The 21177-nt window shown below is 40.0% G+C and overlaps 1 protein-coding gene across 1 annotated transcript in view; it reads right to left on the reverse strand.

The window, feature by feature from the left end:
- DCC (DCC netrin 1 receptor) overlaps nucleotides 1-21177 on the reverse strand; it is a 943937-nt gene that overhangs the window by 128766 nt on the left and 793994 nt on the right. The window contains exons 14-15 of the mRNA XM_054032598.1: nucleotides 19573-19683; nucleotides 12040-12234 (exon numbers count right to left, since the gene is read on the reverse strand). Coding sequence (XP_053888573.1) covers nucleotides 12040-12234; nucleotides 19573-19683 — 306 coding nt within the window. The remainder of the gene's footprint in view (nucleotides 1-12039; nucleotides 12235-19572; nucleotides 19684-21177) is intronic.

A 21177-nucleotide genomic window follows, 5' to 3' on the forward strand; every position in this document is an offset into this window, starting at 1 on the left:
CCTAACCTTAAAAACCTCCAAGGAAGGAGATTCCACAACCTCTTTAGGTAACCCATTCCAGTGCTTCACCACCCTCCTCATGAAAAAGTTTTTCCTAATATCCAACCTAAACCTCCCCAACTGCAACTTGAGACCATTACTCCTTGTTCTGTCATCAGGTACAGTCTAGATCCATCCTCTTTGGAACCCCCTTTCAGGTAGTTGAAAGCAGCTATAAAATCCCCCTCATTCTTCTCTTCTGCAGACTAAACAATCCCAGTTCCCTCAGCCTCTCCTCATAAGTCATGTGCTCCAGACCCCTAATCATTTTTGTTGCCCTCCGCTGGACTCTTTCCAATTTTTCCACATCCTTTTTGTAGTGTGGGCCCAAAACTGGACACAGTACTCCAGATGAGGCCTCACCAATGTCGAATAGAGGGGAATGATCACATCTCTCGATCTGCTGGCAATGCCCCTACTTATACAGCCCAGAATGCCGTTAGCCTTCTTGGCAACAAGAGCAAACTGTTGACTCATATCTAGCCAGCGTTCCATCCACCTTATAGTCCATTCATCCAATCCATACTTCTTTAACTTGCTGGCAAGAATACCGTGGGAGACAATATCAAAAGCTTTGCTAAAGTCCAGGAATAACACATCCACTGCTTTCCCCTCATCTACAGATCCAGTTATCTCCTCATAGAAGGCAATTTGGTTCGTCAGGCATGACTTGCCCTTGGTGAATCCATGCTGACTGTTCCTGATCACTTTCCTCTCCTCTAAGTGCTTCAGAATTGATTCCTTGAGGACCTGCTCCATGATTTTTCCAGGGACTGAGGTGAGGCTGACTGGCCTGTAGTTCCCCGGATCCTCCTTCTTCCCTTTTTTAAAGATGGGCCTTTTTCCAGTCATCTGGGACCTCCCCCGATCGCCATGAGTTTTCAAAGATAATGGCTCTGCCATCACATCTGCCAACTCCTTTAGCACCCTCGGATGCAGCGCATCCGGCCCCATGGACTTGTGCTCGTCCAGTTTTTCTAAATAGTCCCAAACCACTTCTTTCTCCACAGAGGGCTGGTCACCTTCTCCCCATACTGTGTTGCCCAGTGTAGCAGTCTGGGAGCTGACCTTGTTCGTGACAACAGAGGCAAAAAAATCATTGAGTACATTAGCTTTTTCCGCATCCTCTGTTACTACGTTGCCTCCCTCATTCAGTAAGGGGCCCACACTTTCCTTGACTTTCTTCTTGTTGCTAACATACCTGAACAAACCCTTTTTGTTACTCTTAACATCTCTTGCTAGCTGCAACTCCAACTGTGATTTGGCCTTCCTGATTTCACTCCTGTATGCCTGAGCAATATTTTTATACTCGTCCCTGGTCATTTGTCCAATCTTCCACTTCTTGTAAGCTTCTTTTTTGCATTTAAGATCAGCAAGGATTTCACTGTTAAACCAAGCTGGTTGCCAGACATATTTACTGTTCTTTCTAAACTTCGGGATGTTTTTTTCCTGCAACCTCAATAAGGATTCTTTAAAATACAGCCAGCTCTCCTGGACTCCTTTCCCCCTCATGTTATTCTCCCAGTGGATCCTGCCCATCAGTTCCCTGAGTGAGTCAAAGTCTGCTTTTCTGAAGTCCAGGGTCCATATTCTGCTGCTCTCCTTTCTTCCTTGTGTCAGGATCCTGAACTTGACCATCTCATGGTCACTGCCTCCATCCACTTTTGCTTCCCCTACTAATTCTTCCCAGTTTGTGAGCAGCAAGTCTAGAAGAGCTCTGCCCCTAGTTGGTTCCTCCAGCACTTGCACCAGGAAATTGTCCCCTGCACTTTCCAAAAACTTCCTGGATTGTCTGTGCACCGCTGTATTGCTCTCCCAGCAGATATCAGGGTGATTAAAGTCTCCCATGAGAACCAGGGCCTGCGATCTAGTAACTTCTGCTAGTTGCTGGAAGAAAGCCTCGTCCACCTCATCCCCCTAGTCTGGTGGTCTACAGCAGACTCCCATCACAACATCACCCTTGTTGCTCACACTTCTAAACTTAATCCAGAGACTCTCAGGTTCTTCTGCAGTTTCACACTGGAGCTCTGAGCAGTCATACTCCTCTCTTACATACAATGCAACTCCCCCACCTTTTCTGCCCTGCCTGTCCTTCCTGAACAGTTTATATCCATCCGTGACTGTACTCCAGTCATGTGAGTTATCCCACCAAGTCTCTGTTATTCCAATGACATCATAGTTCCTTGACTGTGCCAGGACTGCCAGTTCTCCCTGCTTGTTTCCCAGGCTTCTTGCATTTGTGTATAGGCACGTTAGATAACTCGCTGATTGTCCCGCTTTCTCAGTCTAATACAGGAGTCCTTCCCCTTGCACTCTCCTGTTCGTGGTTCCTCTCGGTATCCCATTTCTCCACTTACCTCAGGGCTTTGGTCTCCTTCCCCTGGTGAACCTAGTTTAAAGCCCTCCTCACTAGGTTAGCCAGCCTGCTTGCGAAGATGTTCTTCCCTCTCTTCATAGGTGGAGCCCGTCTCTGCCTAGCACTCCTCCTTCTTGGAATACCATCCCATGGTCAAAGAATCCAAAGCCTTCTCTCCAACACCACCTACGTAGCCATTCATTGACTTCCACGATTCAACGGTCTCTACCCAGGCCTTGTCCCTGCACAGGGAGGATGGACGAGAACACCACTTGCGCCTCAAACTCCTTTATCCTTCTTAAGAGGTTGATGAGTTTTCTATTGCTTCCAGCTGGTGGATTTAGGGCCAGATTTATAAAAGTATTCAGGCTGCTGATAGAAACCTAGTGGGATTTTGAAACGCATGTAGGCACCTAACTCCTGTTGAAATTGGCATCTATCTGCATCGTGAACAGAAAGAGAAGGAGAACACTTACTGAGGAGATGCAGGATCCCCCCGCTTTAAAAGTTTCTAGCTATTTTTGGCTAGCTTGGGGAAGAAGGAAGCTGATTGATTCTTCACCCTCCCTTTTTAAACCCTAGCCGGGGCCATATGGAGCAACTTTTTGCTCTGTTCCAGCAGCCCCACCCTCTCTGTCCTGAACTGCTAGTTCAAAGCTGTGATCTGCAGATGTTGTGGATCTGCCCAATCACTGGTTTTGGAGTCAGGAAGGAATTTTTGATTCCCAGAAGGACCAGACTGGCAGAGGCCTGGAGAATTTTTATGCCCTTCTCACAGCATCCTGGAGACACATCCTATTACGTTAAATAGGAAGAGGATTTAATTATTGATAGTACTCGGTAAGGATGTTAGTTCATTGCAACTTGTGGCCAGAAGTAAACAACCTGTGATTTTATTGATGGGCCTTATGCTCATGGGATAGGGATGGTCTTGTGGCTTTTGAGGGCTGAGGTCCCCCGCCTTTTAGTACCCTCTGCCCTGTCATGGAGTGAGTGGGTGGTAGAACTCAGAAGAACAAGCTGAGTCCTAGGGGTAAGCTGAGGAGAGTCTAGCCTGAATTATGGGTTAAATGGTAGAAGCCCTGTAATCCCAACACTTAAAATGCATGCTAGGTGTCAGGGTGGGTGATCCTCTCCCCTGTGTTTAAATTTAATAAAGTTGTGGCCTGCCACTTAAAATCCATCCCTGCAGCGTCTACATCAATTTTGCTTACATTTCTAATAACGTTCAGCTCAGGTACTTGCTGTTTGCCACTCCCCTACCTGACCGTCACTAGATTTAGGGTTACAAGATATTGGACCTTTAGCTAGTGCACTACTGAATATATTGCCCATTCTGCCTCTTGGACCAGGCTAATTGGTGTAAACTTCACACTAGAGGTGAAAAATGCTCAGGAATAAATTCTGACAGGCTGGTTCCTTTTTATTTTTTTTAAATAGCAGGTGATGGAGCTACCTAAAAATTTAACATGTCAGAATTAGTGAGCAGAGTGTAGGTGAGGCACTCAAAGGTGCGTGACAAATCTAATAACAAACTTGGCTCAACCATGCATTACAAATATTATGTTACCACATATTTGTACACCCTGTACATATCTATATAATGATTGCCATTGTCTGTCACTCTGAAGTCTAACTTCATGTTTGGATTTAGAGCAGAGAGAGGTTCCTGGGGCAAGAAGTAAGGCAGTGGGGAACTGGGAAAGTGGTACTGCTGGGTCCAAACAACTGGGAGGGAAGGTTGGTATGTTGTAGTTAGGAGATATGAGCCAAAGTTGTAACATGTAATGGGTCCAGTCCTATTCAACATATTCATAAATGATTTGAAAAAAGGGGTAAATAGTGAAGTGGCAAAATTTACAGATGATACAAAACTACTCAAGATAGTTAAGTCCCAGGCAGAATGCAAAGAGCTACACAAGGATCTCACAAAACTGGGTGACTGAGCAACAAAATGGCAGATGAAATTCAATGTTGAGAAATGCAAATTAATGCATGCTGGAAAATAATCCCAACTATACATATAAAATTATGGGGTCTAAATTAGCTGTTACCACTCAAGAAAGAGATCTTGGAGTCATTGTGGATAGTTCTTTGAAAACATCCACTCAATGTGCAGCGGCAGTCAAAAAAACAAACTGAATGCTGGGAATAATTAAAAAGGGCGTAGATAATAAGATCATATTGCCTCTATATAAATCCATGGTACACCCACATCTTGAAACATAAGCCAAAGGATGGAAAAAGGAAGTGTCGTTATTCCTATTTTACAGATGTAAGCGCCTCATGACAATACATGTACTAGGTGAATATGCAGTGCCTAGCTTAATAATAGCAAATTATAACATGCCCACAGGTTTATAGGTAAAAAAACAACAGTAAGTTATTCTCATGTTTATATTTTCATGTGCATCCCATTGTCTGTGTCTATCTTTTGACTGAAAGATCTTTGGGGCAAGAACTCTTTCTTGTTGTGTATGGTAGAGTGCCAAACACATAGATACTGTATGTTCTTGGAAAGAGGTTTATGTATGCACACATATACTTGTATTTATGCACACATGTATGGTGTGCACAGAAGTGGTAGCAAAACTGCAAAGTCATGTGATAAACTACATTTATGTAGCATCTTTGACAGCTTCACTTGTACAAGAATATTAATGCATTCCACACACCATTTCTTCTATTCTTCAGTAGCCCTGCTTTACCTTATACCTTGTTATTCTATCCTAATCTATTCCACTCTGCTCTACTCAGATTCTTATGTTATCCTCATTACCACAGTATCTAAGCACCTCCCAACAGTACATTAATTTGTTGGTTACTTTTTCTGCTACAACCCGACTCATCTACTAATTGATACTCATGCCCATTTGCATCAACTCTCAAATGTTTCACTTATGCCTCTACGTTGCCTCTGTAGTGGATCCTGTTGGCCTGATTTTCAGACTGGCTGAGCACCTACAATTCCTATGGATTTTAATTGGAATTGCTGATGCTCAACCCCTCTGAAATCAGGCCACACGTGTCTTCCTGCTCCAGTCAGAATCCTTCTCTCACTCCCATTTCCAAGCTGTCTGCCATCCTCCCCTAAGATATCCCTGCTGTCCCAGTTCATGAAGGCAATGCATTTTTCTTCATTTAAGAAGCTCATAAAAGCCATTTCCCTGAGGCCCTCAAAAGTGAGTTTATAATGTTATTTCTATTAATTAAATTATCTCCAACCATGGATTTAGGTTGCTAGCTTTAGGTATCCAAGTTTCAAAGCATTTACCACAGACGTGAGTCAGCATGGATTTGTGCAAGGTAAATCATGTCAGGCAAATCTGATTGCTCATTAATGAACTAACCTATTGCTCTGGAATCCAAATTATATTTAATTCAATATTTAGCATATTTCAAAACAACACCCAGAGCATAAACAAACCAAACACACACTACAGTGCATTTCAATCACAGGGAGGTCAGATAAGTATTAAGTTTGAGCCCTTAAACAAAGGCCTAGATTCTCACTTGTACCTGTTGTCCACTGGGTTCAGCTGAAATGGGAGGCCTGAAAGGAGATGGTTGAAGCTCCTCTATTCTGGGGCTGGATTTACAGTGGTCCCATCATAGATTAGAGCAGCTTTTGGGCTGCTCTAATCCACAGTGGCTGGCAATGGCCTATACTAGCTGGGGGCTCCTACACACCTAACAGGAGAAATCCTCTGTTGGGAAGATCCCTGGTCTTCCAGCTTATTTGCATCACCAGAATGGTACAAAAGGGTCAAAATAAATAATAGGATCTGGCCTAAAGAAATAAAAAGAGAGTGACAGATGAAATATGTTATAAATAAATGACCCCTTTAAAAGTATCATTTAAGTGCTGATATTCATAATTTGGGACCTTGGGCCAAATTATGAGAAACGGCCCTTAAATTAAGCTCATATACATACATACAAATATACACTTGGTCATGAAGATTCTCTGTCCGATTTGAATGTGTAAATATGGGTGCTGAACAGACAGCCATTTTGATGCTTTACTAGGTCCTGGACTTACAGAAAATGATTACTAGGTCACCATATCCATATGCAGAATCCTCTAGTGCAGGATCATTCTCTGTTGCACACAAGACAGTACAGGATAGTTTGAAATGTGCCAAGAGATAGGGCTTTCCAATACTTCCACTGGGAGACATCTCTAATAGTTCTCATAGTCAGGAAGCTTTTTCCTGATATTCACCTATTTTCCCCTTTCTGAATTATATTTTATTACCCACAGTTATGCGGTAACTTCCTGTCATTATGCAAAATAATTCCTTTTCCTCCACAAGTAGGGTGACCAGATGTCCCGATATTATCGGGACAGTCCCGATTTTAGGGGACTTGTCCCGCGTCCTGACCTTAAATTGGTCGGGACACCCTTTGTCCCGATATCGGGGACCGTCCAGACAGCAGCTGTGGCGCTGTCGCTCACCGCTTCCTGGGGCAGCTCCCGGCGCCCGCACGCCCGCTGGCAGGAGTGCTGCGTGCTGCAGGGGCGGGGCTTGTAGGCGACGGAAGTGGGCAGAGAGCCCCCCCACACCCAACCTGCGACCATAGGAGCCAGAGGGACCAGCCTACTGGATGCTTCCCGGGACGGGAGCCGCCCCAAGTGAGCACAGCCGGGACTCCCCACCTCACCCCCTGGCAGGTCCCTCTGGCTCTTAGGGTTGGGGGGCTCTGCATGCTGCCGGTGCCTGCAAGCCCCGCTCCGTGGCTCTGGCAGCTCCCATTGGCACTTTTCCCGATGGGAGCCACGGAGTTCGCGCTTGTGGCGGACGCAACACATGGAGAGTCTGGAGACTCCCCTCGCCACTCTCACCCTAGGAGCCAGAGGGCTGGTGAGTGCAGCCAGGGAAAGGGGCAGGGTATGATGGAGTGAGTTTCTGGGAGGTGTGTGTGGGGTGCTGGGCTGTGAGGGAGTGGAGGGTGCTGGGCTGTGAGGGTGTGGAGGAAGCTGGGCAGTGGAGGAGGTTTGTGTGTTTTGGGGTGCTAGACAGTGGGGGCCTATTGGGGGGTGGTGGGCAGTGGGGGAGATCTATGTGTGTCAGGGCACTGGGCAGTGCGGGTCTGTGTGGGGCATTGTGTAGTTGTGGTGGTGGGGCTGTGGGGAAGGGCACTGGGAGGGAGGAAGGGAGGGAGGGGAAAACTGTGTATTGGGAAACTAGTGAGTGGGGGGTTCTGTGTGGGGTGCAGGGCAGCTGTGGTGGGGCTGTGGGCAGGGGGGCGCTGGGCGGGGTGTGTGGCACAGCACTGTGCATTTGTGGTGGAAGGGTTGTAGGGGAGCTCTGGGCATAGTGGGTCCAGGGGGCGCTTGGCAGGGGAGCTGTGTGGTGCAGCATGGGCCCACCCCCAACAGGAAGGGGGCTGGTAGCACAGGGCCAGGCGGACCAGTGTGCCTCTGGCTCCGGTCGGGCTGTGCAACCTGTGTCTGTCTGTCTGTCTCCCCCCATACAAACACCCCTCCCTCCTGCTCACCCAATGAGTCCTGATATTTCACTCTTGCAATCTGATCACCCTGTCCACAAGGTTTCAACATTTAAGATACCTGTAGACTGTTACTGGTATCATGTTGCCCACTTATTTACTGCTTCACTAAAATACGTAATTATCTCCTTCACTCTTGTAAATCCTTCAACACATCTGGGCTACATGATCATTTTTGTTGTCTTTCTCCAATTTGTCAGTATCTCTTTGGTAACAAGGTGCCCAGAACTGAACGTGGTATTCCAGGTCCAGAGCTGAATAGGATCCCACCTTACAATAAGGTAAGTACCCTCGACTTCTCAGCATCAGGCAGAAACATGGCCACAGAAAATGATTATCAAGGTCCCTTTCCCTCTCCAGTGATGTACATCTATGTAGATGGAGCTGAAAATAACCTGTAATTGCAAGTACCATATTACACTGCAAAATTATGTCTAATGTTCTGCTTGCGATCACCCTTTGTCAGTATTACTAATTCAATAGGAGTCACGCCCTTGAGAATGTCTGGAGGACAGCATGAGCGTTTGTGGAACTGTCAGGAGATGAAGGATGGGAGCAGGAGTCAGAACTGGGCAGTGAGTGGGTGAGAGGTGATGTACCAGCAGAGTGGGAATGCAATAGGTGCTGTGTTTGCGGAATGACGAGTTGGAGACATCATTTGGGGCCTAGGAGGAGTGGAGCTGGGAGTAGGAGGGATGAAAGACAGTGGAGTATAGAGGAGATGGTCTGTGAACGCCAGGGTTGTTGAATGGGGTAGTAGAAATTTGTTCTTTGGAGCACAGAGGGAAGTCTGAAGTTTCACCATTTATTTAGGAATCAGATTTTTATTATCATATTATGTATTGATAATAACAGAATACATACGCACTTAATATGTATGGGTTGTGGAACATTTTACAACAGTTGGGATGAGTCCATATAATGTCTATCTTTTTTCCTTTCTGTCAGTGAGTTTATTTTGATCCATATCTTCTTGAAAACAATATTTCCATTAGAAAAAGAATCCTGTCTAATCATTTTGTTGTAATTTTCTTGTAATGGTCTCTAATAGAGTTAGGTGAATAACGTAAGAAATTTTGGCAGACATTTGTTCTAATTTTTAAAAGCATTGGGCTCTTGGTTGCATCCCTTCAGGGTTCATTTTTTGTGAACATTCGAGTTGAATCATTTAATTAGCACAGTTGTTCACCAAAAATGATTTTCAAAGTTGTACATGAGAGTATTCACAGCAATTAAGTATAAAAAGTACACATGCCAAAATTCACACAACTGTGTCCCTCAACCAATTAGGGAACAAATGCATATGATATATCTGGAAAATCACAACTAGCTAACACTGCTTACATTTTGAATATTTGTGATCAACCAGAGTATGAACATCCAAAAAAGCATTTGTCCAATACATTTGAATACTGATGAAATCTTGAACTGCTGGAGAATGTTCAGAAAGTAAAAAAAAAAAGGAGGCTACATTCAGTGAATATGTTATTTATAACTAAATATTTGCTCAGCTCTAAATAGTTTCCTCACATTTTGGTAGAAGTTGTAGAGTTATTTCTGGAACTAAAATAAATTAGAATAATTGAAGCCGCATGAAGCCCTGCTATGAGGCATTTCTTCAGTTGCTAGTTAGAATATCTCTAGTGAAAGGTGTTCATTAAAACCTTTAAAGAATTTGGTTGTATAACCATCTTCTCCTGGGGCCTTGCCAGAGTCCAGAGAACATATTGACCTATGTAACTCTGTTAATATAATTTCTGTTTCTAATACCTTCAGGTCAGTGGAGGTGAGACACTTCAATTCAATCTCATTAAAGTTATGAAACAATTTAAAGTAGGATGATTAAATTTGGAAGAATATAAATCCATTTTGGAATCTAGAAAAATGTGTTTAATTTCACCTGAATCATTAATTGTTAGACCTATACAGTCATTAGTAATCACTTTTCTCCTTATGTTCCACTCACCTTCTTTGATGGCCCATTCAGACCTCTTTCCGTTTTGCATAATAACTTTAATGTCCATCAAAACACTTTCAAGTCAGCCTTTATCTACATAACACTTTGAGTCTTTGGACTTTGGTGGCAAAGCTTACATGTAGCTCCCTGCAAGTACCTTCACTGGCACAATTTCGAGAAATTCTGAATATTATAAATTAGAGGGACATAGAATATATTAAATGGATTCAGTGTTGTTCATATGAGTTACTGGGTTGTCCAGAAAAAAAATAGCTCTTTTATCATAATGGTGCTGAGAAAGGGAAAACTACAGTAATAGCTAGCACAGCGTATTTTGTGGTTAATTACTTAAGAATTAACCATAGATGAGAATTGCGACAATATTGTCATCATCATCAGTCATGGACTACCAACATTTAAGGATTTAAAACATTCTGGAGAGATTTTTGATATATGTTACCTTTTTGCATTACGGCTGGGTTTTTTTCTAATTTTGCAAATGACTTTGCCAAGCCAATTTAATTAAAAATACAAATGCCCTAATAGCCAAACAGAAGCTGCTTGGTGAAGTCTCAGTAAGCAATTTCTTCACAGTGCCCTTTATTGTAAACCCCTCCCCCCCAAAAAAAGTTTTCCTATGTATGAAGAAAGATTTTATCTGCATGAAACTTCTCTTGAGAAGAGGGTGACCACCAAGTTGAATCATATCTGGTTTCTTGTGCTACTGGATGCTATTACCAAAAAGGTGTATCTACTGATCAGAGATGATGACTGGAAGACAAGAAGTTCTGTGTTCCATTCCTTGCTGTTACAACAAATATCTGTATAAATTCTAGCAAGTCATTTAACTTTTGTGCCCCACCCTAACATACAGGTGCATTACGAGACTTATATTTGTAAAGCACTTGAGCATGCCTAGAGCATCACATACAAATGTTAAATAACAATAATAATAATAATAAAGAAAAATAATTTCCTTGAAAGAAAAATGCTATAGAAGAAAAACAAAGAAAACTCATTATTTCTCATGACTTCATTCAAACTTTGAACCATTTTCCCAATTCTTGAATACCTGTATTTCATCACCAAAGTACCCAGTTCCCTGCATACCATGCCCAGCATCAAGATGAACCATCAGAGACAGTGTGTAATGTATAATGGGATAAAAGAATATCTCCTTAAACCTTTCTGACAGATACAAAATATGAGTATTGTGAGTGCCATTCAATTCAAACACTTGGGCCAGCTCAGGGAATAGCATTTCCAGCTCCTGCTGTCTTCAAAACAGGGGTCCACATGGTGAAGTGCTTATTTAGTATTTAGATTTGCTCTGAAGTGTAGGAGCCAAGCTGATATGCCACCAAAGTTGCAGCCCAGAAATATAAAATGCTGATTATATTTTTGAGTCTATCTTCAGCTCAATGAGCCTTCCATTGGTTCATCAGTTAAAGGTCTACTACATGACATGACCACTTGATTAAGAAAACTTGATCTTTCCTGATCTGGCTATTATAGTTTTCAGCATATGATCAAGGACAGAGAATAATTTCAACCAATCTGTGACGAACAAATAAATTCATGATCTCAGTTTAGTAGATTAATTATTTGTTCTAAACTCGCTGGTGACAAACGATTTTTATTTCCTCTTTTCCCAACACAATCATTGGGGTATCTCATTGTTTTGTAAAGGCCAAGCAAAAGATGAATTAGCAATAATTTCAAGCACATTAAGAGACTGTATGTGCTGATTAGAATCAAACATTGTAATGCTGTAAGATCTATTATTGATTATTGTTTCCAAAGTTATAAATGTAATGAAACTAAGGTTCCATCTAGACTGTAAGTACAACTTTATTTTGGTAACCTGGTTATAACACCTTCATTGACATCCATGCTGCAGAATTATAGTGTTACCACCTGGTTACAGGAAGATAACCAAGTGCCAGTTTTGGTCAACTGCAGGAGTGAAACCTCAGTTGCCAATGCTGTTAGTAGCTGAATATTAACCATTGTGTGTGTTGGCACAAGCCATACTATGGCAAATTCAGCCGTTAAGTGGCTACAAATTTGGTTTGTACACAAGGCCTTAGTGATAGCCTAGGAAAAGTCTCCAAAATTAGTAAACTCCAGAAAAAACTTTTCTTTTAAAATCTCTAAAGAACAAAGAGCTACTTACCCAAGTTTTCGATGGAATAGTAGCGTTGTTTGCTGTCTACTCGCACTGTCTCAGCATATGGGCTGCCCACTCCATAGCCAATGATGTATCCGCGTACAACAATGTTTGGATTCAGTGGTGGAGTCCAACTCATGACGATACTGGTTGTCAATGGCCTGACATGAAGAGAGCTTGGCTGATCAGGAACCTGAGATTCTGGGATACAAAGAAAGGATCCATTAATATCCCGCTCATTGAGTTTTACCATTTACAAAGGCAGAATTTAGATTAAGAAATACATTATAAGAAAGTAACGAGGAATCTCAGAGCTACATGCATAGTCTACATGCAATTTCCCTTTTGAACATTCAGCCTTGTTTTGAATTACATTCTTCAGCAACAAGCACATTAAGCAGCTTCTTCAACATATAAGATCTCTTTTCCTCTTTTTAAAAAAATAGAATATCCCTCTGTTCGTCCCATTTTTAGCATACGAATACAAGGCAGATCCGAAATTATGCAGGAAAGTGGAAAATGGAAATGTTTGGAATTGATAAAAAATTCCCCATAACAAATTTTAAAGTCTTCCTGGTTTATTTGCAAGTCAAATAAGATGCTGAAATCAACTAGATGACTTATCATGGGCCAGTAGTTTAACTACAGTATTTAATGAACTGGTTGACTTTGTGAATGATATAATAGCATTTATAACAGCAATGACCTATCTCATGCCTATGAAAACTGTAATGTTAATTACGAGCAAGCAAGCTTGAACTTTCTTGGACATGCCTCCCTTGGCTTGGAGGCTGTTCTGAATAATACAACAGCACTCGGATAATAAAATGAAATAATACAATGATATTTTTTATACAGGTTCTCTCAAGGCATATTCATTTCTACGTAGTACTTAATGACTTGACGCATAACTAGCACACTTTGTCTTCAGTGAACCCATTTTTACTTTAAAGAATAGATGAATAAATGCCTTTTGTTGGAGCGTATGGTAGCTACTATATCACAAGTCTCTTTAGAAGAGCAGCACAGTAGCTTGTCTTTTTGAGAGCAGAAAGAGACAAGCTACTATTTTTCCCCAGTGAAGAGGCCTGTAATATAATAGGCAAATGCATGGGGGAAGTGGGTAGTGGTACCAAATGCAGGTGTAAAACTCCAACAAAAGATATTTTGAGATTGTGAAGCATTCCCACTATAAACCTTGGAAAAGACCATAAAAAAGATGGAATTAATAACTTTTCAGTCCTATTGTCATATATGGTACAATGGTGTCTTTGGTATTTTATGTGCTTTGAAATGAATTCTATTTAACACATTTGAAGAACTATTGAATTCTTAGTACATTTGAAGAACTATTAGTACATTACCAGTCTGATATGCAAGTTTTAAAAGTTCTTTGCACTCAGTGTTCTTAAAGTTGCTATACACGGTCATACACTTTAAGAATGAAGGAAATGCATTGAAGAATAGCTAATGACAAAACAAAAACCAAATTACACCAGCAGTGCCACCGCAAATCATATACAATTGTCATTCATCTCCTTCTGACCTCCAAACTTTGCGTCAATGCAGAATCTAAAGTTACTTGAATCACTGTCTTTGAATACTGATGATTTTCAAAATTACAAAAGTGGTTCTTACATGAATCAGACATATAGTAGCAGTTTAGCACCTTGTAATAGGAAGTCGTAGAAAGAGGCGATACTGGATTCCTTGCACACGGTAGAAACAGTAAATCTCAAGCAGTTCATGAAATCAGAACATTCAAAAAGCTATTGGCATCAAGCAATAATCTTTACATCTCACTTATATAATACATAGAGATTTTAACACCTACATAGACGTCCCTAGGTAGCAGTTGGGGTCAAACAATTTTATTCTGATATGCTGAACTGTTCGTATGAAAGAATTCAAACATATGTATCATACAATTTTAAACATCAGTGCCACTGTTCTCTCAATAGCTAAAAACAAACTATAAAGAATTTACCCTTCTTGTGAAACACAGAGATAAAAATGAACCTAAGGTGAACTCACCTATTTTGTACTATTTGCCCACATAAAAGTTTTATGAACATGGGAACAGAGGACATTTCAGGGGCAGAATTCATTTTCGAGACAGAAGAATTCGATCTATAATTCTAGCTTAAATCTAGCACCTGTCCTACTCCTTTTACATTGTTACTTAGATGATGCCAGGTGTTGGCATAAAGGCTTAGGAGAACTGCAAATGTGGTTAATCTAATCTTTCTGAATATTGCTAAGTTTTTAGAGTGAACAATCCACTGTTGGAAGAGCTTGTTTCCTGCTGGCAGACTCATGGAAACTAAATGAATTGGTTCCCATTTGAAGGTTTTGTTCACAACCAGAAGGAACAGAAATGTAACATCACTCAGATGCTGCAAAAAACACTGTAAATGCTAAGACTCCATCAAGAAATCTTAATTATATGCCAGACTGTGGAATTTCCATGCACAGGTGTTGGAACTAGGAGGGCTGGGGGTGCTACTGCACCCCCTGGCTTGAAGTGGTTTCCATTATAGACAGGGTTTACAGTTTGGTTCAATGGCTCTCAGCGCCCCCACTATACAAATGGTTCTACCACTTCTGTTTCCATGGCTGGTACTGGTCTAATTATGATTAGAAATGATACAGAACATAGTCCTTTTGCTTAACCTTATTATCTGATATTTTTCTACTCTTGAGTAAATGAAGCAATCTATCCATACTCCTCATCTATCCAAGTAATTCTGAAATGTATTGCCTTTGTACTGACCAGACCCACAGTTTCTTTTTGTGATTAAACAATTTCATCACATTGCTAGCCATTATTTCTTTGGGTCACATATCTAAAAAGATCCAAAATATTTCCCCTTACGCAATTACAATCTGCCTTGGATATCCAGGTAGGTTCTTCATCTGCTCAAGTTGCTCATCCCAATACTACCCATGTCAATTCTGAGAGTATAAGCTTATTGGATGATAATGCACTGTAAACTTTCTTAAACACAAACTAGATTACTTTAGGTCAGATCCCAAGGTGGTGTAAATTGACGTAGTTCCATTGACTTCCATGGAGCTATGGTGATTTGTGCCAGCTGAGCATCTGCCCCACTGCGTCCACAGCCACATTCATTCATCAATGAATACTTCCTAGTTCACCACTGTTCTCTTCATCGCTTCTACTTTATGTACTTCTGAAGCTGATCAGAAAAATTAAGATGGAACAATTTTCCATTGGAAAATGCAGTTGTTAAAATCAAATGCTTTGTAAAACGGTGTCAATTTTGTAAAAATTTCATTCCAGACAAAAACTGGAAAAAAGGCCCAATGTCTTCACCGTGCATTAAGGTGGGGCCCTTTCTCCAGCTGGATGTAGGAGGTAAACTGCCCCCTTCAACTTCAGTAATGGGGCTTGTACAGAAGCTGGTGGAAAGAGGGAATTTTCCCTCACCACCGAATTGGCCTAGCTGAGATGGGTTTATTGCCTTCCCCACAGTGAGTTGTGGACTTAATGGGGTAGAAAAAGGGGAGTTAGGCTACAATATCACAATTCATTGTGTAACGTTGTGGCAGATGTCCAGTGCAGGTATTCCATTGGGAATGGATATGGATCAGATAAAAAATGGATGGGTAAAGGAGCTACAGAAAACACACTTTAAATAAGCAGAAAAAGGGGAAGGGATGATAGCTGCCCCCAAGAACTGATCATGGAATTACCTGCATTGTACAATTTTATCAGTCAGATACTCCCAGGTATTTTAAAAATAATTTTGTGGCTTAAATAATACCACATTCAGGGTCTCCTCCTCCTAGCATAGATGGGCAATGTTGTAATGGGACATTTCAGCATCATTTCCAGAATGAAACATTTCAATTTTTTTCATTGTGAAGTGACTTTTCATTTTGATATTTTCTTTTTTAAAAAAAGTCAAAAATGAAGCCAAAGTATACGTGGTGCTTGATTTGAAATGATTTTTTAAATCATCCCTTGGAAAAAATGTTAAATGTTGGGTTTGTTCTGATTCAAAACAATGCCAAATTTCAAAATCTGAAATACTTTGTGAAGCAGAATTTACATCCTTCACACAGCTCTACTCTTTACATACCTTTTACATTTAGTCCCTGGTAACTCTCACTTCCCCATCATCTTCCAGCTAAATGCATTAAACATCTACTTAGACTTAGCATATAGATATATAGATATACCTCTTACTGTCTTCTTTACTGCATTTTTTGCACTTTTATGCTCAATATCCAGTTATGCCTTTGTTTCTAACCTTTTTTCTGTCTACCTGATATTAAACATGGTGTCTGAGACATTTCTGAAAGAAGGAATCTTGAAATTCTGTTTCTATACATAAATCCTCAAACCTGCTTTGAAAGATCTCCATTCTACATTCTACATTTGTCAACGCTTCTAGCATGAATAAAGATTCCACTCTCCTTGCACTCTACAATTGTGCATGGAATTCCTCTGACTGTAATTTGATGTCTCCTGTCCTCATTCATAGAAGGAAAAATTCTATGTGTACACCAGCTGCTGAACTCAACAAGAATTGCACACAAGTATCTGAAGGCTGAATCTGGCCCATAGAGCCAGTAAGAAACTCTTACTTTTTCTTATGTCTGAGGTTAGGAAACACTTCATGTTATTTTGATTCTGCATTCTTTACCTTCTGCACTATGCACATTTTGAGAATCTTAGGGCGTGTCTACAAGGTACCATGTAGTCAAGCTAGATTCTGTAAGAAATGAAACCTTATACCATAGTTTCACTGCATAATGTGCTGTCTTCTTTATTTCATCCTTAATCAACAACTCTTTTATGTAATGGTCCAAACACACGTCTTTCATTCAGGGAATGTTGTATGTTTAAAGGTCCTTAATTCCTCAGGCTAACTGACAACACTAAGGAAGTTATTTATATTTGGGTCACTTTAGCAATTGTAGAGGATTCTCTGGAGTTCATAGCTGTATATTTTACAGATTAAACTAAGGCTACCTGATATTATTTTCATTTTCTTCCTGTATTCCCACAATTCATTTTCAGAAAAAAACTACACTGTAATACAGGTTTAGCTTGTCATGTTCTTAAACACTAATTTAGGGCTGAAGTTAAACTATATCACTAATATGTATAATAGCTTCCATCTGTTCAAGGCAGCAAGCAGAAACTGAAAATCCTAAACCCGTTTTCCTGGAGGATACCTTTGCAAACTTGAGTCTCTTGCATCCTTGCTCAAGCTATTTAAATCAGACCCTATGGGGAAAACTAAATTTCCATTTTTTAAAGCACAAAATTTGAGGCTCAAAAATAAATATTTAAAAGCTTCCCAGCTGTCAGTAAGGGCACACAGGCTTTCCAGGGAACCTTGAATAAGAAGTGATGTTTGGCTTTCTAATCACTTTAACAAAACACACTAATTAAAAGGAATATCCACAGGGAGTTAGTGTAGTTCTCCTAGAAACTGTTCATCTTTGTGTTGCTTATGCCAAGCAGACATACAGTGAAGGCAAGAGAAACTGCATAAACCATAAGAGCAGAAAGGGAATTGCAGTTAACAATCTGTGCAACAGCATTTCTACTATTTAGCTGACAGTTGCAGGACTTTGCATAACTACAGTAATAAGTCGATTTCTCCCCGGAGTTTATCAGAGTATCTCAGCGGTATATATATTATGCAACACAATGCATGCAAAGTGTCAGATTGCTGCAGCTTCACTACAGATTTTTCATTGGTAGTGTAAATGCAAATATGTGTAGACACAATATATGAAAAAAGTCTTTGGTTTAATTTCATTATCAGTGTGTTTTCATTTTCATTGCATGTCCCCTATGATTACGCTGCTAGCATCTTTGCATGCATATACATATATATTGTTGGAGGAAAACAAATATCATAATATTTTGATGTGGATTAAATGCAAATAAAAACAAATGTGTTCCAAGAAATGCATTGTGTTTCATTTTGCAACATAAATAAATAAAGCCAATGGATGTATTTGCTTTTTTTGTTAAAACAACAACAACATGATATTAAATATTGAGACGTGTTTAGAATATATTTAGTTTTACTTACTAAGATCTACCTCCAAATGAGTGGCCAGCTGCTCTCATCTTGAGTAATGTGTCATTTCTGAAAGCGCTATCCACCCAAAATAGTAGTTAGTAGAATGATAGCATACATCACCAGATACCATAGCATATCGTGACCAGTCAGTATGGTCACATCACTTCCAAAAGTGTCATCACCTCTTTAAAATGTTTATTGGAACCCAGTTGCATTGAATACAATATTTTAGGTGCCAAGTAAGCCAGATAGAGTCATTCCTGGCTCCTCCATAAAAATGGAATTGGTGGTGAGGAAAAATGCTCAAAGTAGGGCAGGCTGGTTGTGAGATCATGAGGAAAGACTCTCAGTCAAAAAACAAAAAAAGGAAGATGATAATCTCCTGTTGCCTTTTTACCAATTGCCTGTTTATTCTTTCATCCATTTTACCTCTGTTCCTCTTAGATGTTTTGGCTTTATTTTGCTTTTGAGCCTTGATTAGTTTCCTCTCCCCACCCCACCCCCGTTCAGTTTTCCCATATTTTCTATTGATCTTCTTCCTTATATATTTGCTTCTTGACAATTCTCCTTAGTTTTTTTCCTCAATTTCTATCTGCATCTTTTTTGTTCCATTTTACTTGCACTTTCTTTACTTTTGAAAGTAGGCAGATATTCTTTTAGTTCTTCAAATGTCTCAGTCAGTGTATCTGTCCCTTTGCTTTCAGTCACTTTTTTCTTTTATATCAACATCTGTAGTCATTTTTACATTCACTATTTTTCAAGTTCCTGTATCCTATCATCTTTCACTTATTATGTGGCTTCATTGCCAACCATCTGAAAATAGATACTCAAAGACAATAATCCTCAAGACATTTGTAGGCTCATTTTGCTGAGTTAGAGGCATCACTATTATTTTAAGTGCTTCTCTGATTGATTATGTTTATCGTTCATGATGTTATTGATTCACTTCATACTAATTTTCTTTCAAATAGTCATGACACACAGGCATGAAATTCTAATACCTGATAATTATAACAAAGACTTTTGACTCTTTATTGGTGATCAGACCAGAGACATAGCTTAAGAAATAGTAGTAGTGAAATCTATGTACACATTATTTGGTTGGTTATTATCCAAGATTGTTATTGTATATTTTTGCAAGTGCAGCAAAAACTGAAAAAAAAAGTGAGACTGAAAATGAGAGTTCTTAGAGTGCCAGTGTAAATGAGAGAATAAAATTAAGTTGTCCTGTCTTGTCCCTTCCCCTTCACTTGTTCAGAAAGCAGCAGGCAATCTTAATAATGGGTAATCACTGAGTTCTTCTGCTCAAAAACACCCAGACAACAGCTCCTGCGACTACAATCATTGGAATTTAACCCAAGACCTGCACAGCCTCTGGGTAAAGCTCTAGGTAACAATTAGAATGACACCCATCAGATAAAAACCTAGAAGGAATGTGGTGATAATGTCTGAAAAGAAATGTAATTACCATCAAGATCATTCTCTGGAGTTTCTGCTGTATACCAATCTGAGGAGGGTCCTGTTCCATTGACTGTCATCGCAGCTACCTGGAAACTGTACTGGCTTCCTTTATCAAGACCTGTGAAAAACATAATATAAACCAAACAGAAAAAAAAAAAGTTTTATCAAGATTCCAAAGTTTGCAACAGAACGAGAGCAAAATTAATAGTCTCCAGTAAAATTCCAACTTCCTTGCCACATTTAGTTGTGTAGGTAAACAGGCCTGAACTAATATATTCCTTTATATGAACAGCAATAGTGAGTATGTTCCTACAGACATATTCATTTACAACAGAACCACTGGTCACTACAAATTTCTATTACTGTTGCTACTTAGTACCAATTCAGTTCAGCTCATAGACTTAATTCTGGACCCTCTGTTGCTATGGTGAAACAATCTGTCCACCAAACCTCCTATAAGTGTTTTATCATTTTATTTAGTCCATCCTGACCATGAAGTATAAGAAAAACTGTTATGTTCAATTGCAAACATTCTCTGGGGAAGAATGATCAAAATTAAAAACAGCAATTTAAATTGATCAGACTTTGGAACTTACAATAAAACAGACAGCAGCCTTTTAAAATCTTTAAAATCTTTCAGAGTAACAGCCGTGTTAGTCTGTATCCGCAAAAAGAAGAACAGGAGTACTTGTGGCACCTTAGAGAATATAGCCACCTGCAGGTCTGTCACTGAATGACCAGACAGGTTAAAGTGTTCTCCCAAACCGGACAGTCTCTACGCAAAAGAATTAATGGACACAAATCTGACATCAGGAATCAAAATACTCAAAAACCAGTGGGAGAACACTTTAACCTGTCTGGTCATTCAGTGACAGACCTGCGGGTGGCTATATTACAACAGAAAAACTTCAAAAACAGACTCCAAAGAGAGACTGCTGAGCTGGAATTGATATGCAAACTAGACACAATCAACTCCGGTTTGAATAAGGACTGGGAATGGCTGAGCCATTACAAACATTGACTCTATCTCCCCTTGTAAGTACTCTCACACTTATTATCAAACTGTCTGTACTGGGCTAGCTTGATTATCACTTCAAAAGTTTTTTTTTTTCTCTCTTAATTAATTGGCCTCTCAGAGTTGGTAAGACAACTCCCACCTGTTTATGCTCTCTGTATGTGTGTATATATATCTCCTCAATATATGTTCCATTCTATATGCATCCGAAGAAGTGGGCTGTAGTCCACGAAAGCTTATGCTCTAATAAATTTGTTAATCTCTAAGGTGCCACAAGTACTCCTGTTCTTCTTTTTAAAATCTTTGTTTAAGTTACTTTACTATTACAGGTTTCTACATTATCCTGCAAAAACACCTGCCTAACAAATAGAGGATTGTAACAAGTATTTACAACTGAATATTTAAGTCATCCATTTAAAACAATTGTACAGTTCAGCTTCTCTAGCAACCATTTTATTATTTTATTTTTTAATATTTTATTATATTAGAGCCTATAATTATGAGGTCTGAAGGAAGTTTTGTTTTTAAACCTGCAAATTTAAATATGTATTTCCACTACTTTCCCAAAACAAATACCTAACTTAATATTTTAAAATG

Source organism: Malaclemys terrapin, chromosome 6 (assembly GCF_027887155.1).
Source record: "Malaclemys terrapin pileata isolate rMalTer1 chromosome 6, rMalTer1.hap1, whole genome shotgun sequence".
In the NCBI taxonomy this organism is placed as follows: Eukaryota; Metazoa; Chordata; order Testudines; family Emydidae; genus Malaclemys; species Malaclemys terrapin.